General features: G+C 40.4%; 1 protein-coding gene across 1 annotated transcript in view; it reads left to right on the forward strand.

The window, feature by feature from the left end:
* The window catches only part of PIP4P2 (phosphatidylinositol-4,5-bisphosphate 4-phosphatase 2), a 724,054-nt gene that overhangs the window by 663,797 nt on the left and 39,746 nt on the right, over positions 1–20,511 (forward strand). The window contains exon 2 of the mRNA XM_050802629.1: positions 15,155–15,376. Coding sequence (XP_050658586.1) covers positions 15,271–15,376 — 106 coding nt within the window. The 5' untranslated portion in view covers positions 15,155–15,270. The remainder of the gene's footprint in view (positions 1–15,154; positions 15,377–20,511) is intronic.

Raw genomic sequence — 20,511 nt, forward strand, 5'->3', positions numbered from 1 at the left:
CTCAAACTCCTGGGCTCAGGTGATTCTCCTGCCTCAGTCTCCCAAGAGGCTGAGACCACAGGTGTATGCCACTACACTCAGCAAAATTTTTCTTTTTTTTTTTTTTTTTTTTTGAGACAGAGTCTTGCTCTGTCACCCAGACTGGAGTACTGTGGCACAATCTCGACTCACTGCAACCTCCACCTCCTGGGTTCAAGCAATTCTTCTGCCTCAGCCTTCCAAGTAGCTGAGATTATAGGTGTCCACCACCACCCCCGGCTAATTTTTGTATTTTTTGGTAGAGACAGGGTTTCACCATGTTTGCCAGGCTGGTCTCAAACTCCTGACCTCAAGTGATCCACCCACCCTGGTCTTCCACGGTGCTGGTATTACTGTCGTGAGCCACTGCGCTTCGCTTAATCTTTAAGTTTCTTGTCTCCTATGGTGTCTGGGCTGGTCTCAAACCTCTGGCCTCAAGTGGTCCTCCCACCTTGGCCTCCCAAAGTACTGGGATTACAGGCATAAGCCCTCATGCCTGGCCTATATTTTACTTTCTTCTATATTTTTAAAGCTTTATATTAACCAACTCATATTAATTAAGCAAAAAATTAAGAAGAGTTGAGATTTTTGTCTGAGAAAATGTATACACTGAATGTTCATGACTAAATTTAAGAGTCATAGAAAAACCATGGAAGGGGCTTGCCTTTGTGTTATTGTGCGGATAAATCCTTCTGTGGTAAGTAGAATAAAGGTCTACCAAAGATGTCCACATTCTAAACTCCGGAACCTGTGAATATGCTATCTTACATAGTGTCTTAGTTCATTTGTGCTGCTATAACAAAATACTTGTGACTGTGTTATTTAAAAATTTATTTCTCACAGTTTTTGATGCTGTAAAGTCCAAGATCAAGGTGCCAGCCAAATTGGTGACCAGTGAGGGTCATTCTATGCTTGCAAGATGGCGCCCTGTTACAGCATCCTCTGAAGTGAACAGATGCTACGTCCTCATGTGGCAGATGGAACAGAAGGGCAAAAAAGGGATGAACCCCCTCTATCTAACCCTTTTATAAGGCCCCTACCATTCATGAGGACTCTGCCCCCATGACTGAGTCACCTCTGAAATACCATCACATTGGTGATTAAGTTTTAGCATATGAACTTTGGGGGACACATTCAAATCACAGCATGTGGCAAAAGGGACTTTGCAGATGAGATTAAGTTAAAAATACTGGGATGAAAAGATTTCCTTGGATTATCTACGTAAATAATCACAAGGATCCTTATAAGTGAAATGAGAAATCAAGAGAATCAGAGTCAGAGATGTGAAGATGCTTCATTGTTGGCTTTGAAGACGGAAGAGGGAGTCAGTCAAGAGGTAAGGAATGCTAGTGGTCTCTTGAAGCCAGAAAAAGTAATAAAGTGGATTCCGCACTACATCTCCCACAAAGGAATGCAGAATTCCCGACTGCTTGATTTTAACCCAGTGACCAAAGTTAACCATTTTGTACTTCTGACCTTCAGAATTGTAAGACAAATTTGCATTGTTTTAAGCCACTTAGTTTGTGAGTAATTTGTTATGGCAGCAATTGGCAACTACTACATCTTCCTAATGGTGTGTCTGGAATTGGTGGGTTCTTGGTCTCGCTGACTTCAAGAATGAAGCCGTGGACCCTCGCGGTGAGTGTTAACAGTTGTTAAAGATGGTGTGTCTGGAGTCTGTTCCTTCAGATGTTCAGATGTGTCCATCTTCTGGTGGGTTCATGGTCTTGCTGACTTCAGGAGTGAAGCTGCAGACCTTCTTGGTGAGTGTTACAGCTCATAAAGGCAGCAGGGACCGAAAGACAGAGCAGCAGCAAGATTTATTGTAAAGAGCAAAAGAACAAAGCTTCCACCACGTGGAAGGGAACCAAGCTGGTTGCCAGCTGGGTGTCTCAGGCAGCCTGCTTTTATTCCCTTATCTGACCCCACCCACATCCTGCTGATTGGTCCATTTTACAGAGAGCTGATTGGTCCATTTTGACAGTGAGCTAATTGGTGTGTTTACAACCCCTGAGTTTGACACAGAGCCCTGACTGGTGTATTCATAATACTCTAGCTAGACATAAAAGTTCTCAGAGTCCCCACTAGATTAGCTAGACACAGAGGACTGATTGGTGCATTTACAAACCTTGAGCTAGACACAGGGTGCTGATTAGTGCATTTACAAAACGTGAGCTAGACACAGAGTGCTGATTGGTGCATCCACAATCCTTTAGCTAGACATAAAAGTTCTCCAAGTCCCCACCAGATTAGCTAGATACAGAGTGCTGATTGGTGCATATACAATCCTCCTGTTAGATATAAAAGTTCTCCAAGTCCCCATTGGACTCAGGAGCCCAGCTGACTTCACCTAGTGGGTCCTGTGCCAGGGCCACCGGTGGAGCTGGCCCCCAGCGGCATGCCTGCACTTCTCAGACCTTGGGTGGTGGATGGGACTGGGCGCCTCCGAACAGGGCGTGTAAATCACAGAGAATATAAAAAAAGATTATATACAGAGACAGCACATAGACAGTAAGAATGTTTTAAACACAGAAAAAAATGAAGGAGAAACTACAAACTAGGAAAAAATATTTGCCTTATTTATTACAGGTTTATAACTTTCAAAAGTTGTCTGAGACTGCAGGTGTTGGGCACTTCATACAGGCTGTTGCAACAGGGAGAATATCCAAAGAGTATTTTCTGGAAAACAGGAAACAAAGAGGCTTTCTATGACAAATTAACAATGTTGCCAGTTTGTCTGCTTTGGTCAGGCAGGTATTGCAATCGTTTAGAAAAGAACTATGTGTGACAGAGAACGTGAGAGTGAGAGTGATTTGACCTGTTTGACTCCATTACCTTCTGTTCTTGGAATTGTTAGCTCTAAGAAGCAAGTAAGAGGAGTGGGTCAGTTTCTCAGTACCAGGAAACATAGATCAGTGTCCAGTCAAAGAAGAACATTTTACATTTCTCCATACAGCAAAAGGTCCATATATTTAATTTTGAAGAAATTCTTATAATTCTTTCAATATATTTATTTAATAGTTAGGAAATACACCTACTGCTGTAATTGGTAAACCCTTAAATCTCAGTGGCTTAACACAATAAAGGACATTTCTTACAACACTTCAAAACCAGTGTTCTTGGCGGGCAACTCTCCTTTAAGTAGTGATTTAATTTGCCAAGATCCTCCCTTCTTGTGCCATTTTCACCATGTGCCTCCCGTGGGCTCCTTTGGGGTTCTTTCTTTCCACTTAGCTTTGAGTAGAAAAGAGTGTGGAGGATCATACAAAGGAGGTTTTCATGGCCTACATGGTCTACAAGTAGTCTGCATCACTTCCACTGATGTTCCACTAGCCAGAATTTGGACATATGACTACCCCTAAGTGCAAGAATGGCTGAGAAATGTAGTTTATCTGGGTTTCCAGGAGGAAAAGAGAATGGATTTTATAAATAAGTAAAATTTTAAATAAGAATTGTAATTAAAAAGATTAAATGATAAAAAGACAAACTCCCTAGTGGAAAAAAAAATGGCCAATACCATTGAGCAATAAAAATATTATTCAGAATCATTAAGAGTAAAACTAAGATACAAAAAAACATATTTCCCTATTAAACTGTCAATATTAAACATGATAATACCATGTTATTTTCCTGTGCTGCTGAGAAATATTCTAGACAGTCTCAGACACTGTCTCAAAAAAAATGGATAAAAATGTTTCTTCAGGTTTCAGAGGACAAGTTGACAATATATATCTGAAAGACTTTTAAATGTGTGTAGTCTTTGATCTAGGCTTCCAATTCAAAAAAAATTATCAGGAATAAATAATCAGAAAAGTATTCAAAGATTCAAAGATTTCTGTCTTTCATATTCTACATCACATCGATGAGCAAATCATGTTAGATCTAGCTTCACAATATATCCAGAATCTGATCCCTCTTTCGACCTCCACTCCTTTGTTACCTACAATCCAATTTTCACATAGTAGTCATCATAATCCTTTAAAAACTTATGTCAAATAAGGTCACTCTTCAAAAGCCTTTAAGAGCTCTATAGTTTTCTCATCTCAGAGGAAAAACCCAACTGGCCCCATGTGATCTACCCCATTGCAGTCCATGCCAAACTTCTCTGGTCTCATCTCTACTTTCTACCCCTTCTCTCCTTGCACCCTTTTCATTGGGCTACACAGACTTCATTGCTGTTCCTACATGAACCAAGCATGTTTCCTCTTCAGGGCTTTGCTGTTCACCATCCACATTTCTGCTTCAGTGTCAGTGTAGCTGATCCTATGCCCTCCATGTAAAAAGCAATGTGCTCCCTCCACCCACCTTTCCTAGTTCCTTCCATAATATTTATCTCCATCTGATACACATCCTTGTTAAATTGAATTTTGCTTATCTGTGTTGTGATGTCAGGAATTTTGTATCCCTTAAAATAGTGCCAGGCACCTAGAAGGTGCTCAGTAAACATTTGCCAAATGAATGAATAGTAAAGTATTATAAAAATTCTGAAACATTGAAAAATAGGAGACTGGTTACATAAACTGGGATGGTTGACTTAAAGGCCATACAGTTAGACAAGATGGAATCAAAAGCGTAAAATAAATGAGAATGTGATTCTGTATCCCACTGGAGGAAGTGCTGGAAATACCAATTTCCTTTAGATAATAGTTAGTTTCTTACCCAGTTGGTTTCTGAAACCATCGGAAAGGGAAGTTTCTCATCCTAAAGTTCCTTTTATATGTATCAACTGATTCTATGGTCTCAAACAGATTTCTCTGTGAAGGGCTTGTGTGTGTGTGTGTGTGTGTGTGTGTGTGTGTCTGTGTGTGTGTGCACGCACATGTGTGTGTCCAAGGGCTAAATGGATTTTTTTTAAAGTAATCTTATTCTTTACAGATTATATTGGTCATTGGTCAGCTAGGGCTGCTATAAAATAATACCACAGACTGCATAGTTTAAAGAACAGACATCAATATTCTCACAGTTCTGGAGGCTCCAAGCCCAAGGTCTATGTCCAGCAGAGTTTGATTTCTGGTGAGAGTTTTCTTCCCGACTTGCTGGTGGCCTTTCCATGATGTATGCTTGTGCAGACAGCGAGTGAGTGAACAAGCTTTTAGTGTCTCTTCTTATAAGAACATTCATTCTACCAGATTAGGGCCCCATTCTTATAACCTCATTAACCTTAATTACCTCCTAAATGTCCTTCTCCAAATATAGTCACATTGGAGATTAGGCTTTAACATGTGAATGGCAAGGGGAGGGGCACACAATTCAGTCTCAGGTATATTCACCCTGTTTATTAAAAAAGCAGAGAGTCACTAAACCTATTTTGCATCACCTCAACTAACACTGCTTTTCCCTAGGCTTTCTTTTTAAGATTTATCCAAAGATCCTGAGAATAATTGGAATACTATTCTAGTTGAGATCATTAATTTTGAAACACTAGTAAAGCGATTAAATGATCAGAATAATACATCAAAACCAAGTTTTGTTAGTAGGAAAAATGCACTGTTCAAAGGTTAAATAAGTGTTTCAATGAAGAAAAAGAATGTACTTTTTAAAAACTGTTTTGCCGGGCACGGTGACTCACGCCTGTAATCCCAGCACTGTGGGAGGCTGAGGCGGGCAGATCACAAACTCAGGAGATGGAGACCATTCTGGCTAACACGGTGAAACCCCTTCTCTACTAAAAATACAAAAAATTAGCCGGGCGTGGTGGCATGCATCTGTAGTCCCAGCTACTCAGGAGGTGAGGCAGGAGAATCCCTTGAACCTGGGAGGCAGAGTTTGCAGTGAGCCGAGATTGCGCCATTGCACTCCAGCCTGGGTGACAGAGCGAAACTCCGTCTCAAACAAAACAAAACAAAAAACTGTTTTAGCCCTAAGACACACACACATACACACACACACTTTTCAGAGAAACTTGTTTGAGACAGTGAAATGTACCTGATAGTGATCCTTCAAGGCAGCAATGATAATGCTTAATTACACATCAAGCTAGCTGTGTAGGGTCTGGAAACATCGAAAAGTATTTTTGACCAAAATAATTTGTTACCATGGTGATAAGTGGTCACATTTTCAATATATGTTGGTAATCTTCCCAACTTCTTCTTACAATTGTGTTTATCTCCATCATAGGAAGGAATGGTTTGTCTCAGTATTGTCCCGTCTTGTAACCCCAGCATTTAGTACCAAATACTTATGTTAGTTAAAAATGTTTAAATCAAGGGGAACATGAATTTGAGGTAATAGTCATCTCTCTCTCTCTCTTTCTCTCTCTCTCTGTAGGTTATCAAGCTGAAGTTGTAGAAGTATAAATTAGAAATGTTTATAGTTTTCTCCAAATACTGCCACTAACAAGGCCATTTTAAATTCTCCTTGCCTCCTGTAGCAGATGTCTTATCACATTATCACATCTTGGGAAAATTCTATAATTTCCCAGTCCATTTCAGTGATTAAAAACCTGCTTTGTTAGCCAGGTGAAGTGGCTTATACCTGTAATCCCAGCACTTTGGGAGTCTAAGGCGGGTGGATTGCTTAGAAGTTCCAGACCAGCCTGGGCAACATGGTGAGACCCCCATCTCTACTAAAAATACAAAAATAGTTAGCCAGGTATGGTGTCACACAGCCTGTAGTCCCAGCTTTTCAGGAGCCTGAGGTGGGTGGATCACTTGAACCCAGGGGTGGGGTGGGGGAGGTTGCAGTCAGCTGAGATCATGCCACTGCCCTGCAACCTGGGCAACAGAGTGAGACCCTGCCAAAAACCAAAGCAAAACAAAACAAGCACGGTCTAAAAATCAAATTTCCTATGTAAATTAAAGATGTTCTCTTTGCAGCTAACTTCTAGCATTGTGGCTTGAGGGACCTAACATAGGGAAGGAGGATATGGTCTTCTTTTTATTTATTTCCCATTACCTACATTGGGGACAACATATTTTGCCTCTGGTTCTCAGCTTCTTCTTCCCTCTTGGATATTCTAGCTTCTCCAGTGAGCGGACATAGGAGGAATCAGAGAGATTCCTTGGGCCACTAGTGAAGTCTTCTTTGACACCAATTGCTGGGCCAATAATGACTGTCCATTGACAATGCCCTCTCGATGGCAGGTACTCAAATACTGGATTTATACAGGAGACACACATGTGAGTTATTTCAAAGCCTTCCCAATCCATAGTGTCCTGCTTCACCTCATCTAACCCTCCAAGGCCCTTGCATTTACTGGTAAACTCCATGGGCTCTTGTCGCTGGTTATTTCACCCAGGAGTTAGCTTTTTGTGTTGGTGTCAGCATGATGGCATAAGTGTGGCTATTTTTTTGTGGTGCTCACTTTGCCTACCAGAAACATATATGCTCCCATCAAAGCAGAAGTAATAGCTGAGCTGCACCACAGGGCTCTCTGTGTGCCCTGCCATCCTTCTCAAGTTTTTTTTTTTTTCCTGTTCACATAGACTTTGAGAAGATTGAGTAGCCTATGTCCTAATCTAATGTATAACTAGAAAATTAGGTGCTGATTTTCCTTTTTTCAGACATCCCCAAACTTTGCCAGAGACTCCCTTAGAGTCTGTCTCAGACTTTAAAGATCTTGGCTTTTTGGGGAGGGGCAGGAGCAAGCCATAGCAGTGCCTCCCAAGCCAAAAGTCATGACTCTAATAATTCCCATTTTCCTCCTTCCTATTCTTCTGTTTATATGGATTGAGGTAATTGTGGTTATTGAGGGGCTAGTTCTGCTGATTTAGTATATGGGGTTCCATCCTCATTTTTGGATCCTAGCTATGTTTTGTATAACAAGGAAAGTTTCATACAACTTCAAGTTACGTGTCCTCTATTGAGCTTTGCATTTCACTCTTTTGCATTCCATTGTTTTCTTTTTGGAATTGTTTATAGAGCTTTTATCTTACTTTACTCTTATTAGCATCCTGTGAGATGCAGGACAGCTACTTCAATTTTGCTGATGAAACTGAGACAGTAAGAGGCAACCTAGGACTAATTACTTGGAAAAAAAAAAAACAACCTTTACTGAGTGCCACATACGTATGTGGTGCTACGCTAGATGCTGTAAAGAAACAGGTAGTCTCTGCTCATGTATATGTGTCAAATAGAATAAAAATATTTTAAAATGCTATTATCATGGTAAAAAAAAAGTCATGCAAATATAGTAGGGGAAAACATAATTTCAACTCTGGCATTTGAGTGGATATTTAAAGGATTGGCAAGAACACAAAAGGCTGGAACTCGGGACCACAAAGTCCATAGGTTTGACCTCTTAAGTTTTCTTGCAACACCAGCACTAACAGAACTCCCATGATGCCTCTTTCTGAAGAACTGCTCAGCTGGGAGGAAACCATGTGGTCTTGCCTTTTCCCTGAAGTGTCTGGAAATAATACAGGGAAATAGGATCTCTTCTAGTTCTATTCCACACCTATACCTTAACCTTCACTAGGCTTCTCTACTGCTACTTTGGGTTGTTGACTGGCTCTAGCCCTTTGTCTTCCTGGACTCTTCTGTGACTGCAGTTAAGCCTTCAACCTTCCTCTATTATTTCTGCAAAATGTTGTGCCTTTTTAAATTCCTGAATATGGCCTTATTCTCTCAGGATTATTACTCTGTCTGCTGGAAAATATACTTCTCATATTGACTTTAGAATTTCATATTAAACTTCCTTGCAAAAGCATGGTGTTCCATACAGACCTCTCCTCTGTCATTCTCCTTGTTTCTCTTAAACAACATGTTTGTAGCTAGAATAGATCACTATATGAGGCCCCAGTGAATCACACCTTTCTGCATCCGTGCCCCTTTGCATGTGACATAGCCACACCTTCCATCAAGAGACAATTTATCCCCCTGCCTGCTTCAATATACGCTGTTCATGTCACTTTCTCTGACCAATAGAATGTGGCAGATGCAGTCATGTGCGTTCCAAAACCTTGGACTCATGAGGCCTTGCAGCAACTGCCTTTGGCCTCCAAGGACCCTACCCCGAGACTGTCATGCAATAAAGACTCTCACAATGAAACTGCATTTGGAAAGAGAGGTTTGGCCAACCAGATTTCTTGGCTGAGCTCAGTCCCCAGCTGATCCACCAGCTGAATGCATTGGCCTAAGTGGGTGCAGGTAAGACTTGGCAGAAAACTACCTGATTAACCCTAATGATTATTTTTTAAAAATACAGTACATTGACAATTAGTCTACTAAGTTTTAGGATGGTGGATTCTTACAAAGCAATAGATAAATAAAACAGAACATGGTATAAAAGTACAAAGCAACAGATAAATCCAATAGAAGTTGGCACTGAAAGTACAAATCAATAGATAAATGTAGCAAACTGATATTGCTGTAACAAAACCCCAAGTATGACATTGTCTTTAGGGCCAGGCACAGAGCAGTACTGAAAAAGATGGAGAGGAGACAGTGAAACTAGAAGAGCAGGGAGGAAATTGCTATTGGAGACTAGAAAAACAAAGGTGAACCAATTAACTGTTGCCTGTGGTAACTTAGAAAATAGAAAATGTTCCTAATGAACTTGTTCATTTCACTAAAGTAATTTCCATATAGAAAATTAAAAGTGACAACTAACTTCTTTTAGCTATGTTAAATAAGGTATTTTAAGAGAAAGTTTTCATTTTCTGCTGATGCCATAAAAATTACCACAAATTTTGCAGCTTAACACAAATTTAATATTTTATAGTTCTGTAAGTCAGAAGTTTATCATGGCTCTTACAGGGCTAAAATCAAGGTGTCAGCAGGGTTATGTCCCTTTCTAGAGGTTCTAGGGGAAGATCTATTTCTTTGCTCTTTTGGGTTGTTTGCAGAATCCAGTTCCTTGTGGTCTAGGACTAACATTCATATGTCCTTGCTGCTGTTAGCTGAAAGTCTTTCCCACCTTCTTGAGGACACCCATACTCCTTGATCCCTTCCTCCATCCTCAAAGCCAGCAATGGTAGGCTGAGTCCTTTTCTCACTTTAAATCTCTCCTGTGAATATCTCTAACTACAGCTGAGAAAGGTTCTCAGCTTTTAAAGACTCATAATTAGGTTTGGCTCACATGGATCATCCAGGATAATCTTCCCATCTGAAGGTCTGCACCCTGTAATCATATCTGCAACATCCGTTTTGCTAGGTAAGGTAAAATAATCACTAGTTCTGGGGATTAGAGCATGGACATCTTTGGGGAGGCATTATTTTGCCAACCACAGAGATGAACTAAAGTAGGAACTTTCTGTTTGCAATTGAATTTAGAGGAAATATAGGGGCTCAAAACAGTCTTTCACCCAGCAAAAGATTCTCGATGTAAGAAATGGCCTCAGAATAAAGTTCAAATCAGGGATATGGCTGTAAAACCCTCCCTGAAGACCTCTGAAAGACTCAAGCAGTGACTTGGAGACTTCCTTAAATAGAAAATGGAGCTTCTAATAATCTGAAGGGCCTCAAGTGTGACCCAAACATAGAGAGAAATACCTGTCTCAAAAAAAATATTATGTTTGTGGCTTTGCGGGCATGATGTAAACCCCATTCAGATTCATTGGAAAAGCCCACAAATTTCTAAAGAAGTTGTGCCAATTTGGATTAAAAGGGACAGAGGCAGTTCAAAATGAAAAGAGGCCTCTGGGTTCTCAACTTTCTTTGTGGGGAGGCAGGCTGAGAAAGCTATGCAGCTGCAAACAGAAGCCATTTCTTATGAAAAAGACCAGACTCAGTGGGAAGGGCCAAGAGCCAAGGATAGGAACAGATGAAGAAAAGGAATAGCAACAGAAGCAGACTTTGCCCTAATAAGGAAGCATTCCATGTCTCTGGGGTCAAAAGAGCTGGTGACATGTGCCCAAGTGGATTTCAGAATTCTGTGGTCCCATGTATTCTATGTACCTTCTATTCAGAATGCCCCCTCTCCCTTCCTCTGTCAGTTGTTACCCTGTTCTTATTCCACTTTTAAATGTTGGAGGTTGAGATGGCTGGGAGAGAAGAAGGGCACATGCTTTGTCCTTTTAGTTCACAGGTCTCTGGATCAACAGATGCTGTACCCAAGGAGCTGGACTTGTGGAATCATCTCCCAGGCATTTTGACTGCACCTGGATTAGATTTAGGTGAAAGATACATAAAGTTGACTTCAGTGATTAAATTAGACTTTGGGGTGTTGGGAGTGGATAAGTGTAGTTTGCCTGTGAGGGGGACGTGAACCAAAGTGACCAGTGGGCAGACTGTGGTAGATTGTTATACAATAGCATCCAATGGATCATCTTGCTGTGTTCCACACCCCTTTGCAATGTGACGTTGCTACTCTTCACTTGAAGTGATGGAATCTGTTCCTCCACCAGCCTTGTGACTTCCTTTGATCATGAAGGGGCCTCTGGGTGCTCGTTTTTTTCCAAGCAGGAGGCAGGTTGAGAAAGCTATTGATGGTGGGAGAATGTGATAAGAAGCAATGTTTGAGAACCAGAGCCTAGATCTTAGGGGTCCCTTACCTTCCACCATCATCCTCTTAGAATAGTGTTCTGAGACTCCAAGGTATATGAAGTCTGGAATAAAGACTAAATGAAGAGAATTGCCCAGTGAGCCCAAATGTCCCAGCTGAGCCTAGCCCCCCGCAAACCTGCCAGCTGAATGCTGCTGCCTGAAAGTTAAGGCAAGTCTGACAGAATTGCCACCCAATCAACTAGAGAATCATAGAAAATAACAACTCATGTTGTTTTAAGCCACTGAGTGTTGGTACGGTTTGTTAGTAGTAGATAACTGAAACAGCAGCTTAAGTATATTATATCTCACATATTATCTGTTTATATAGTATTTTTATTCCAATAGACACATTAGCTCATCTCATGAATAGAGATGGCAAAATGTCATAATCATAATCATAAAAATACCTTGGATTGATGAGTATTATTTAACAACTATTGAGAAACCATAAACCATAGTATCATCTTTAAACTAGAATGAAGTGGCACTCATTTCATAAAAGCCTTTTGCTTTTTGTGGAAGTTGAGATTGCTGCAAATATAATCTCAGTATATCTACTACCTTTTGTAGTGTAAGAAGAGTAACTGCCATGAGCCTCAAATGAGTTCTGAAGTAGAGAAACCATATAATGAAGTAAAGAAACAAAACAAAACAAAACAAAACGTTTATACCGATCACTACATGGGCAAAAGAGAAGACAGTTGTAGAGGTATGATGGAATTAAAAAAAAATTGATCAGTCAGATGGTAAAACTGTCATCTTCATCAAAAAGCCAAGAAATGTTCTTCATCTTTTTGTGCCAAACGTTTTGTTTTAGTAAGATTCTGGGACTGTGCATATTTGTTCATTCACTCAATTGTTTATTTGACAAATATCAAGTGTTTACTAATGTGCCAACCGTTGTGCTAGATACCGGAGATCTAGTTATAAATAACATAGATAGGTTTCTGACCTTAGAAAGTTGGTTGGGGCTGGAGTTGTCACAATGGAGTGTGACAGGTAACATGATAGAATACTATAGTAATAAGATTTTGTTGATTTTTCTTATAATTTTCTTTAACTCAATAGTCTCCAGGCTGCAGCTTTAAAAACACTGCTGTTCATTTTTGTAAATTACAGGCACTTTTGCAGGAAGTGCTACATCTTGATTCTGTACTTCCCAGGTTCCAGGAGACCTAGAAATGCCCTTATAGCATATGGGGATCCTTATATTGTATTGTGTCCTGATGCTACTGACCCACAAAAGATGCTGCGCGAGTGAAAACATCATTATTTGATTTCCCCTTAGGATTTCCAGCTGGTGCCTAAGTGGATTTTTCTGGAAGAAAGAACGTATCTTCAGAAAGCAAAGTGAGGTTCCTTCCTAATGTAATTTGAAACATAGTTTCGTATGTCTATCTTCTGCTTTTCCTCATGCTCACTGAAATCTACAGCTAGCCTCATTTTCCACTTGTTTTTGACTCTCTCAGGCATCCTGAGGACTGAGATCATGTCCTAGTTATCTTTTTTTTTTTTTTTTTTTTTTTTTTTTTGAGACGGAGTCTCGCTCTGTCGCCCAGGCTGGAGTGCAGTGGCCAGATCTCAGCTCACTGCAAGTTCCGCCTCCTCGGTTCACGCCATTCTCCTGCCTCAGCCTCCCGTGTAACTGGGACCACAGGCGCCCGCCACCACGCCCGGCTAATTTTTTGTGTGTGTTTTTAGTAGAGACGGGGTTTCACCAGGTTAGTCAGGATGGTCTCGATCTCCTGACCTCGTGATCCGCCCGTCTCGGCCTCCCAAAGTGCTGGGATTACAAGCTTGAGCCACTGCGCCCGGCCCTAGTTATTTTTTAGACTTAGTAAATGAGTAATAAATGTTTCTTTTGAGTGACTCAAAAAATTATTGCAGGAAAATTATCATCCTAGATCATTACTATTTTTCTATTGCATTTTTATTCGGACATGTTCAAAACTTTAATTTTTTTTTTTTTTTTTTTTTTTTTTTTTTTTTGAGATGGAGTTTTGCTCTTGTTGCCCAGGCCGGAGTGCAACGGCACGATCTCAGCTCACCGCTACCTCTGCCTCCCGGATTCAAGCGATTCTCATGCCTCAGCCTCCCAAGTAGCTGAGATTAAAGGCATGCGCCATCACGCCTGGCTAATTTTGTGTTTTTAGTAGAGATAGGGTTTCTCCATGTTGGTTAGGCTGCTCTCGAACTCCTGACCTCAGGTGATCCGCCCGCCTTGGCCTCCCAAAGTGCTGGGATTACAGGCGTGAGCCACCACACCCAGCCTCAAAACTTTAATTTGTTTTCATATTCATGTAAACTAGGATAATATGACAAACCACCAAAGAAAAAAGGAAAGAAAAACATATAAAACATGGCAAGAACTGTGTTTTTAAAGAAAAAAGTTATTCAGTGATTCTTGTCAAAGCATGGTAAGGAAGAATGTATTCAGTGCTATACTGATAGGTATAGGGACCATGGCAGCAGGGTCTTGCCATGTTGAAGAAGAGATTAGGCTCAGTTCTGAATACAGCGTGGACAAGTATGAATTTATAGCCAAGGAGCATGTAGGACAGGGGCAGTAGATGGAAAATTACCAAGGAAACATTAAGGATAAGGGGGATTCTGACTAAACCAAGCAAAAAGGATTCTTGCTGAAGACAGGAGTTCAGGCCTCACATGGGGGATGCTGGAGGATGAGGAACCTGATCAAATATCAATATTGAGAATGGGGCTTTTTGCTAAATTAAGTTAGTAGGGTTCTTTGCTAAAACTGGATTTTATAAGGAAGTGCAGATGGGCCCAGCAGAAGATTCAGAAACCTTACTTGTTTGACCAAGCAAAGAATCTTTGTCAGTGCTTAGGGTTTTTTGTTTGCTTTAACTCTGTTTTACAAGTAAACAATTATTTTAAAACTTTTATCTCAAGAAATTTGTTTTTCGTTGTTTGACGTTATTCATAGACCTACTTATTTTATATGTGTCAGGGACAATAAGCTACAAAACCAAAACTAAGATGACAACCTATTTTGTAAAATGAAACTTGTAAAAGGCAACACACTGCATAGTTCCAAAAAGGTACGGTTACCAGAGTTCCAAACCGGTCAGGCCAACATTCCTGTTATTAAAAAAAAAAATCATTCAGGAAAAGTAGGCAATGGTGACACTTCCGCAAAGATCTACTTTCTTTTAGATAACAGATGTTGAAAACTGATTTCCTACACAAAACCCCTATAGAAGAAATTGATAACCCCAGGAAGAAGCTTTCTTTATGTAACTGCTGCAAAGTTCGACAGCAAAGAGTCAGTCCCTCCTCCTCCCTAGGGGAGATAAACTTGATAATCTGCTTTTGCTCCAGTTTTCTTGTAATCAAGTCACAGGCCTTTCCTCTTTCCTAGCCCCTTTCAGGCTGCTTTTTATCCGTCTTTCCTAGAGAAAAGGACTTGTCCCCCTCCATCCCATTTACTCTCGACCCCCTTTCAGTTACATGGCATCTTCCCTGCCTCGCGTTTCCCAGTTGGTCCTAATTTGTTCCCCTTTTCTGTGGCTGGCTGGCTGGGCTCCAGCTCCTCCACTCCCGCTCCTCCCACTCTGCGGGCTCTTTCTTTCTCCCTCCCCTCCCCTCAGCCATGCCTCCCAGCGCGCTTCCCTTCCCCCGCCTCTCGGTCCTGCACCCTCCCCTCCCCCTGCCTCCTGCCTTGTGACACATCCTGGGCCCTCCCGGAGGCGGTAGCAGCAGTAACAGCAGCAGCAGCGGCGGCAGCAGAGGCAGCAGCACTAGCCACCACTCTGCCGAGGCTGCAACCCCGGCTCGGCCTCCCCAGGCCCCTCCGCTGCCGCAGTCATGGCTGCTGATGGGGTGGACGAACGCTCGCCTCTGCTGTCAGCATCCCACTCCGGAAATGTCACTCCCACCGCCCCACCGTACTTGCAAGAAAGCAGCCCCAGAGGTAAGGCCAGCATAGGTCCCTCTACTTTGCAAGGAAACGCCCAGAAGGATAAAGACCTGGGAGCTCTAGCTTGGAGGTGGAGGTGAGCCTCTCGCTTGGGCTGAGCAAGGATGCTGACTGTGCCTTCCCAGGCGAGCCCGCCTGCCTGATAGCTTCTCCGCAGGGCTTTTCTGGTGGTGGTGGTGCTGGTGGTGGTGGTGGTGGTGGTGGTGGTGGTGGTGGTAGTGGTGTGTGTGTTTGTATTTCACCACTTCTTACACGGGGCTACAGGATGTGACATGAATCTCCCAAGCTGTGCTTAGCTGTTTTCAGAGCAGCCCCTAAGCGCAGCTAGGAGGTGGTGCAAATCTTTCACAATCATTCACAAATCCTTTTCCGTTGCTGAGAAACCAGGAGTATTGCTCACCTTGGCATCTGTCCTTGAAAGGGCTTTAACTTGAACAATATGCTTCTGCTACCATTCACCCAACAGTGCTCTGTTCACTCAGTGAATTGCCATACCCAAAACGAATACAGTTAATCAGTATTCCTAATATGTCTGAAATTCCTGCCCTTCCTTTTTACTCCTACTTTTAAGGAGGATGTGTTAGATTTAATTGTGAATGAGAAGGAAGGACTTTACTTCTGACAGATGGGAAGATAGGATATTTTTAATACATATCTGGTGAGATTGAAATTAACTTGTAAAAAGTAACCCAAATTAATATTACATATATTTCTATTTTTTCCCTCAAGAAGAATAAAAAAAAAAAAAAGACTAAATGGCAATGGGATCTGGAGAAATATGGAATCTATTTACCATACTATCCGATTTATTTAAAAATCAAACGTTGTTCTAAGCCTTTTAGTTGATTACTATAGTAAAGAAATAAGGTGGAGTCAGGTGTTAACAAGAAAATGGAAGGCAAGACTTAAAAACAAACCACTTAGGTTAGTGAAAAGATTGGTCAAAATGGCACTTGCAAATGTGCCTTAAGTGCATCTCCCTCTTTTTTTGGCTGAATATGAGCGAAGTTTAATAACCCAAGGAAGCAAAAGTTAATGATTTTGAAAATGTAAGTAGGTAATGTTTCTTGTAACACAACTTTTTAAGTTGAATTCTGGAATTAGAGCTGATGTAGAGCAGGTTGAACTTGCTTAGTATTTAAAATTTCTATTTAACATTTTATAACTTCAAAATCAACTATCTAGATCTTAGTCCATACTTATAACGAAGGAAAACAAAGGAAAAAGATGTTTAGCTGTAAATAATTCAGTGTGAGCTATGGCTTGAGAAATAAGGTACAGAGACTTGCCCACAGAAAACCTACAGGTCATGTTTGTTGGTCAGCATTAAACTTGTATCAGAGGACACCAGGCAAGAGAATTTCCTCTAATGGGCCATTTTGATATGAATATTTTACTGTTATATAAATTGTATTATGTAGAATACACTTAAACACTCACTAATGAATGTTTCAACTTCATCAAGTCAGCCTTTTATGGCAAATGTTTGACAGTTTATTAGGAGACAAAGTTTCAATTTAAGTAATTTTTCTATAACCTCAATTAGTGGATAAATTATTTTTTAAAAAATGGTTACACTCAGGGACCTGCTTGTAGACATCTTTATTATTTGCCATGTATTTGTTTAACCTAATAAGATTCCTCAAACTACACAAGTATAAGTTCCAGTTGAGCCGCTGAGAAAAAGTAGTGTCATTCTAGAAAACTTTTAACAACCAGAGAGACGCAATGATTTAGCAAAAAGCTTCTTCTGCCCTATGGTAGAATACATTTTTTCTTAACTGGTGAATGAGACAAGTTAGATGATTAGAGAAACTCTTAATTTCATATGACATAGCACCTACTAAGGAAGAAGCATAAATGAGAGGTAAAAGCATTTTATTTGCATTTTTGACAAAATATTTTTCTTCATAAATAACAAACATTGTAATAAATATTATGAGTAACACACAAGATCTGATTCTGGAAGACCACCACTATTCATTCATTTATTAATTTATTGGGAAGCACAATGGGCCATACACTGCTCTAGGGAAACAAAGGTAATCAATCCCATACCCTCATGAAGCCTATATTGTATTAGGGAGAAAGAATAAATAAACACACGGCTGAATTATTTCAGATTGTAAAAAAAGTTCTATCACTGGATCAGATGTTTTTGGTAGTTGAAAACCATTAGGGTTGACAGGTGGAATTCGATCAAAAATAGAATGCACTTTCTGATAATGAATTTTAGTTCACGATCCCATTTATAGTTATTCAGACTTTTATTTAAAAGAGAAAAAGGAAGTTAAAAGCTGTAACTAGTGAATATTTTCTCCAATCCAAACCTTTTCTCTTTCTGTTACCTTCTAAAGTACAGAGATGTTAGTTCCCACCTCCAAGATGAAATAGTCCATTTCAGGTTGAAAGTTGGTGGAGTGTTTATTTCTAAACAGATTATTAATAATGTAACAGGGAGCAGTTAGTATTGTGTGTTTGGTTTTAGCACAAGAAAAATCATGTGTGGTCTGTGTAACAATCCATGTGGGTTTCTAAGTGGAGTGTGTCTAATGTTCTCTACTGTCAGTATTGGATTTGTGCATAGGAAATCGCTTCTCTCCTGCTTACAGTGCTTCATTTAATATACTTGCCAGTTTTCATTTAGGTGTAGAAATTAAAATTAAAGAGAGTTTTAGGCTCATTTGAAAGGAGATTGGAAGAAATACCACAAAACTTACACAGTTTTGATGTATTAATTGATTCCTTTATACATCTGCTAATTTCGTAGTTAGGATATAACAAAAGAATATGAGCTTTGAATTTATAAGATTTTTTCTGTGAATATTGTTTATATCTGGGGTTGTCTCATTATGTATTGAATATGGGAATGGGATTATATACTTCACTATAATTCATAAAGGGAAAATAATAATTTGTTATACAGAGGCAGACAGTTTGATTTACTTAGTTTTTTTAAAATTATTCAGCAAATAAATATTTGAGTGCCAGACAAATCTGTGGTAGGAGAGCAAAAATAGACATGGCTCCTCTTCCAGTGTAGTGAGGGTATTGAGAAATAAATTATGTAATCATACAAACAAATGCAACATGCAATGGAGATGAAGACAGTGCTGGAAATATATGCTATACCTTGAGAGTACAAATTAAGATTTAATTTTGTTGAGGGAGTCGGGGAAGCCTTTCTTGATGCTTGAATGAGATCTGAAAGTTGAGCAAGATTTAACTTGGCAAAAGGTGGACTGGAAGACCTTTTTAGGCAAAGAAAGCAGTATTGGCAAAGCCATCAGCAGGGTGGAGTATGACAAATACAAGGCACTTAAGGAAGGACAACGTGGCTAAAATGGAAACAGCAATAGGGAAATGCGCTGCAAAATGGGATTGGAGAGGCAGGTATGGTGGATATTCTCCCAAGACTCTCTCTCCCCTTCAAAGAACTATGTCTTCTGATATTCAGTTTCCTCTCCTTGAATCTGGGCTGATGCTATGACTTGATTTTGACCTCTAGAATAAGGTAGAAGATATGCTGAATGACTTTGGAGGGTTTTACAGCTTTTGTCTTGGGCTTTTGTAAAGTACACTCTGGGGAAAGTAACTTGTCATGTAAGAAGTAGAATACCCTAAGACTGCCATGCTTTATGGAACCTGAAACTAGTCTCGTAGAGAAAAATGCCCGACCAGCCCTCAGACATGTGAAGGGAGATGCCATATTGGATGCCAAGCTCAATTGAGCCTTCACATGACTCCAGCCTTAGCCAAATTCTTACTACAACCACATATGGGCAACTTGTTCTGCAACAACAGATGACCAGAATAATGAATATGAATCAGCCCATCCAGGATATTGTTGGTCATGTTAAGGAATATTGCCATAAGCAAAGGGATGACTGGATTAAATCTTTATTATTAGTGTTTAAATCACTCTATAGATTAGAGAATGAATTAGAGGATTGGCTAGATTAGACAAGGATAGATGACTTCCTTTGTTATTGTGATAATTCGGGCCATTTAACTGAACTATTTCAGTAGCTTGGACTCAGGTGGTGGTAGAGATAGAGAAATGAGGGATGATGTTAAGGAGGTAGATTGAACAGGGCTTGATGATGCATTGCACATGGAAGTGAGGGAGAAGTGGCAAGGATATCTCCTAGAATTCTGGCTATACAACTTCATGGTGTGATTACCGGAACACTAGAAGACGGAGAACACCAAAAGAGGACCGAGTTTTGGGGAACACAGATAGTGAACTTAGTTTTAGACATGATGTATTTCAGATGCTTTCAAATATCCAAGATGAAGTGTGACAACTGGATCTACACTACAGGTCCTGGCTGCTACATGTGGCCAAATGGGACCTGTAGTGTAGATCCAGTTGTCACATCTCTTCTTAGTCCTCGTTTCTTAGGACTAAGAAACGGGGCATGGGCTTAATATATAAAATTGTGTGTTAGTTGCATATTGGTGATAGCTAAATACATGGATGTTGATTCAGAACTTCCCAGGGCGCTACTGGTATGCCATAGGATGTGCTGTGATGGAACATACATGTGCTAAGGTAGTAATTAAAGCCTTCAGGCCAGAGGCCTCTAGTTATTTTATTTTATTTTATTTTTGAGACAGGTTCTCACTCTGTTGCTCAGGCTGGAGTGCAGTGGTATAATCACAGCTCACTGCAGTGTTGACCTCTTGGACCCAAATAATCCTCCCACCTCCGTCTCCTGAGTAGCCACCACACTCTTCTAATTTTTTTGTATTTTTTTATAGAGATGAAGTTTCACTAAGTTGCCCAGGCTGGTGTCAAACTCCTGGGCTCAAACAATTTGCCTGCCTTGGCCTCCCAAAGTGTCAGGATTACAGGCATGAGCCACAACACCAGGCCCAGAGACCTCCAGTTCTAAGATGTCATACACATATTGTCATTTTCTCTGTGTACCACAGTGTGAAAAAGTTTGAGAAGCTCCATATGAGATAACCTAGGGAGAAAGAGTGATCTAAGAAAAGGAGAGAACCTGGACAAAGCTTTGAAAAACCCTGATGTTTAATGACTTGGGAGAGGAAGGTGAATGTAGCTGCCAGCAAGGAGGGTCAAAAACACCAGGAGATGATAATATCACAGAGTCAAGAGCAAG

The sequence above is a fragment of the Macaca thibetana genome, chromosome 8 (assembly GCF_024542745.1).
Source record: "Macaca thibetana thibetana isolate TM-01 chromosome 8, ASM2454274v1, whole genome shotgun sequence".
Lineage (NCBI taxonomy): Eukaryota > Metazoa > Chordata > Mammalia > Primates > Cercopithecidae > Macaca > Macaca thibetana.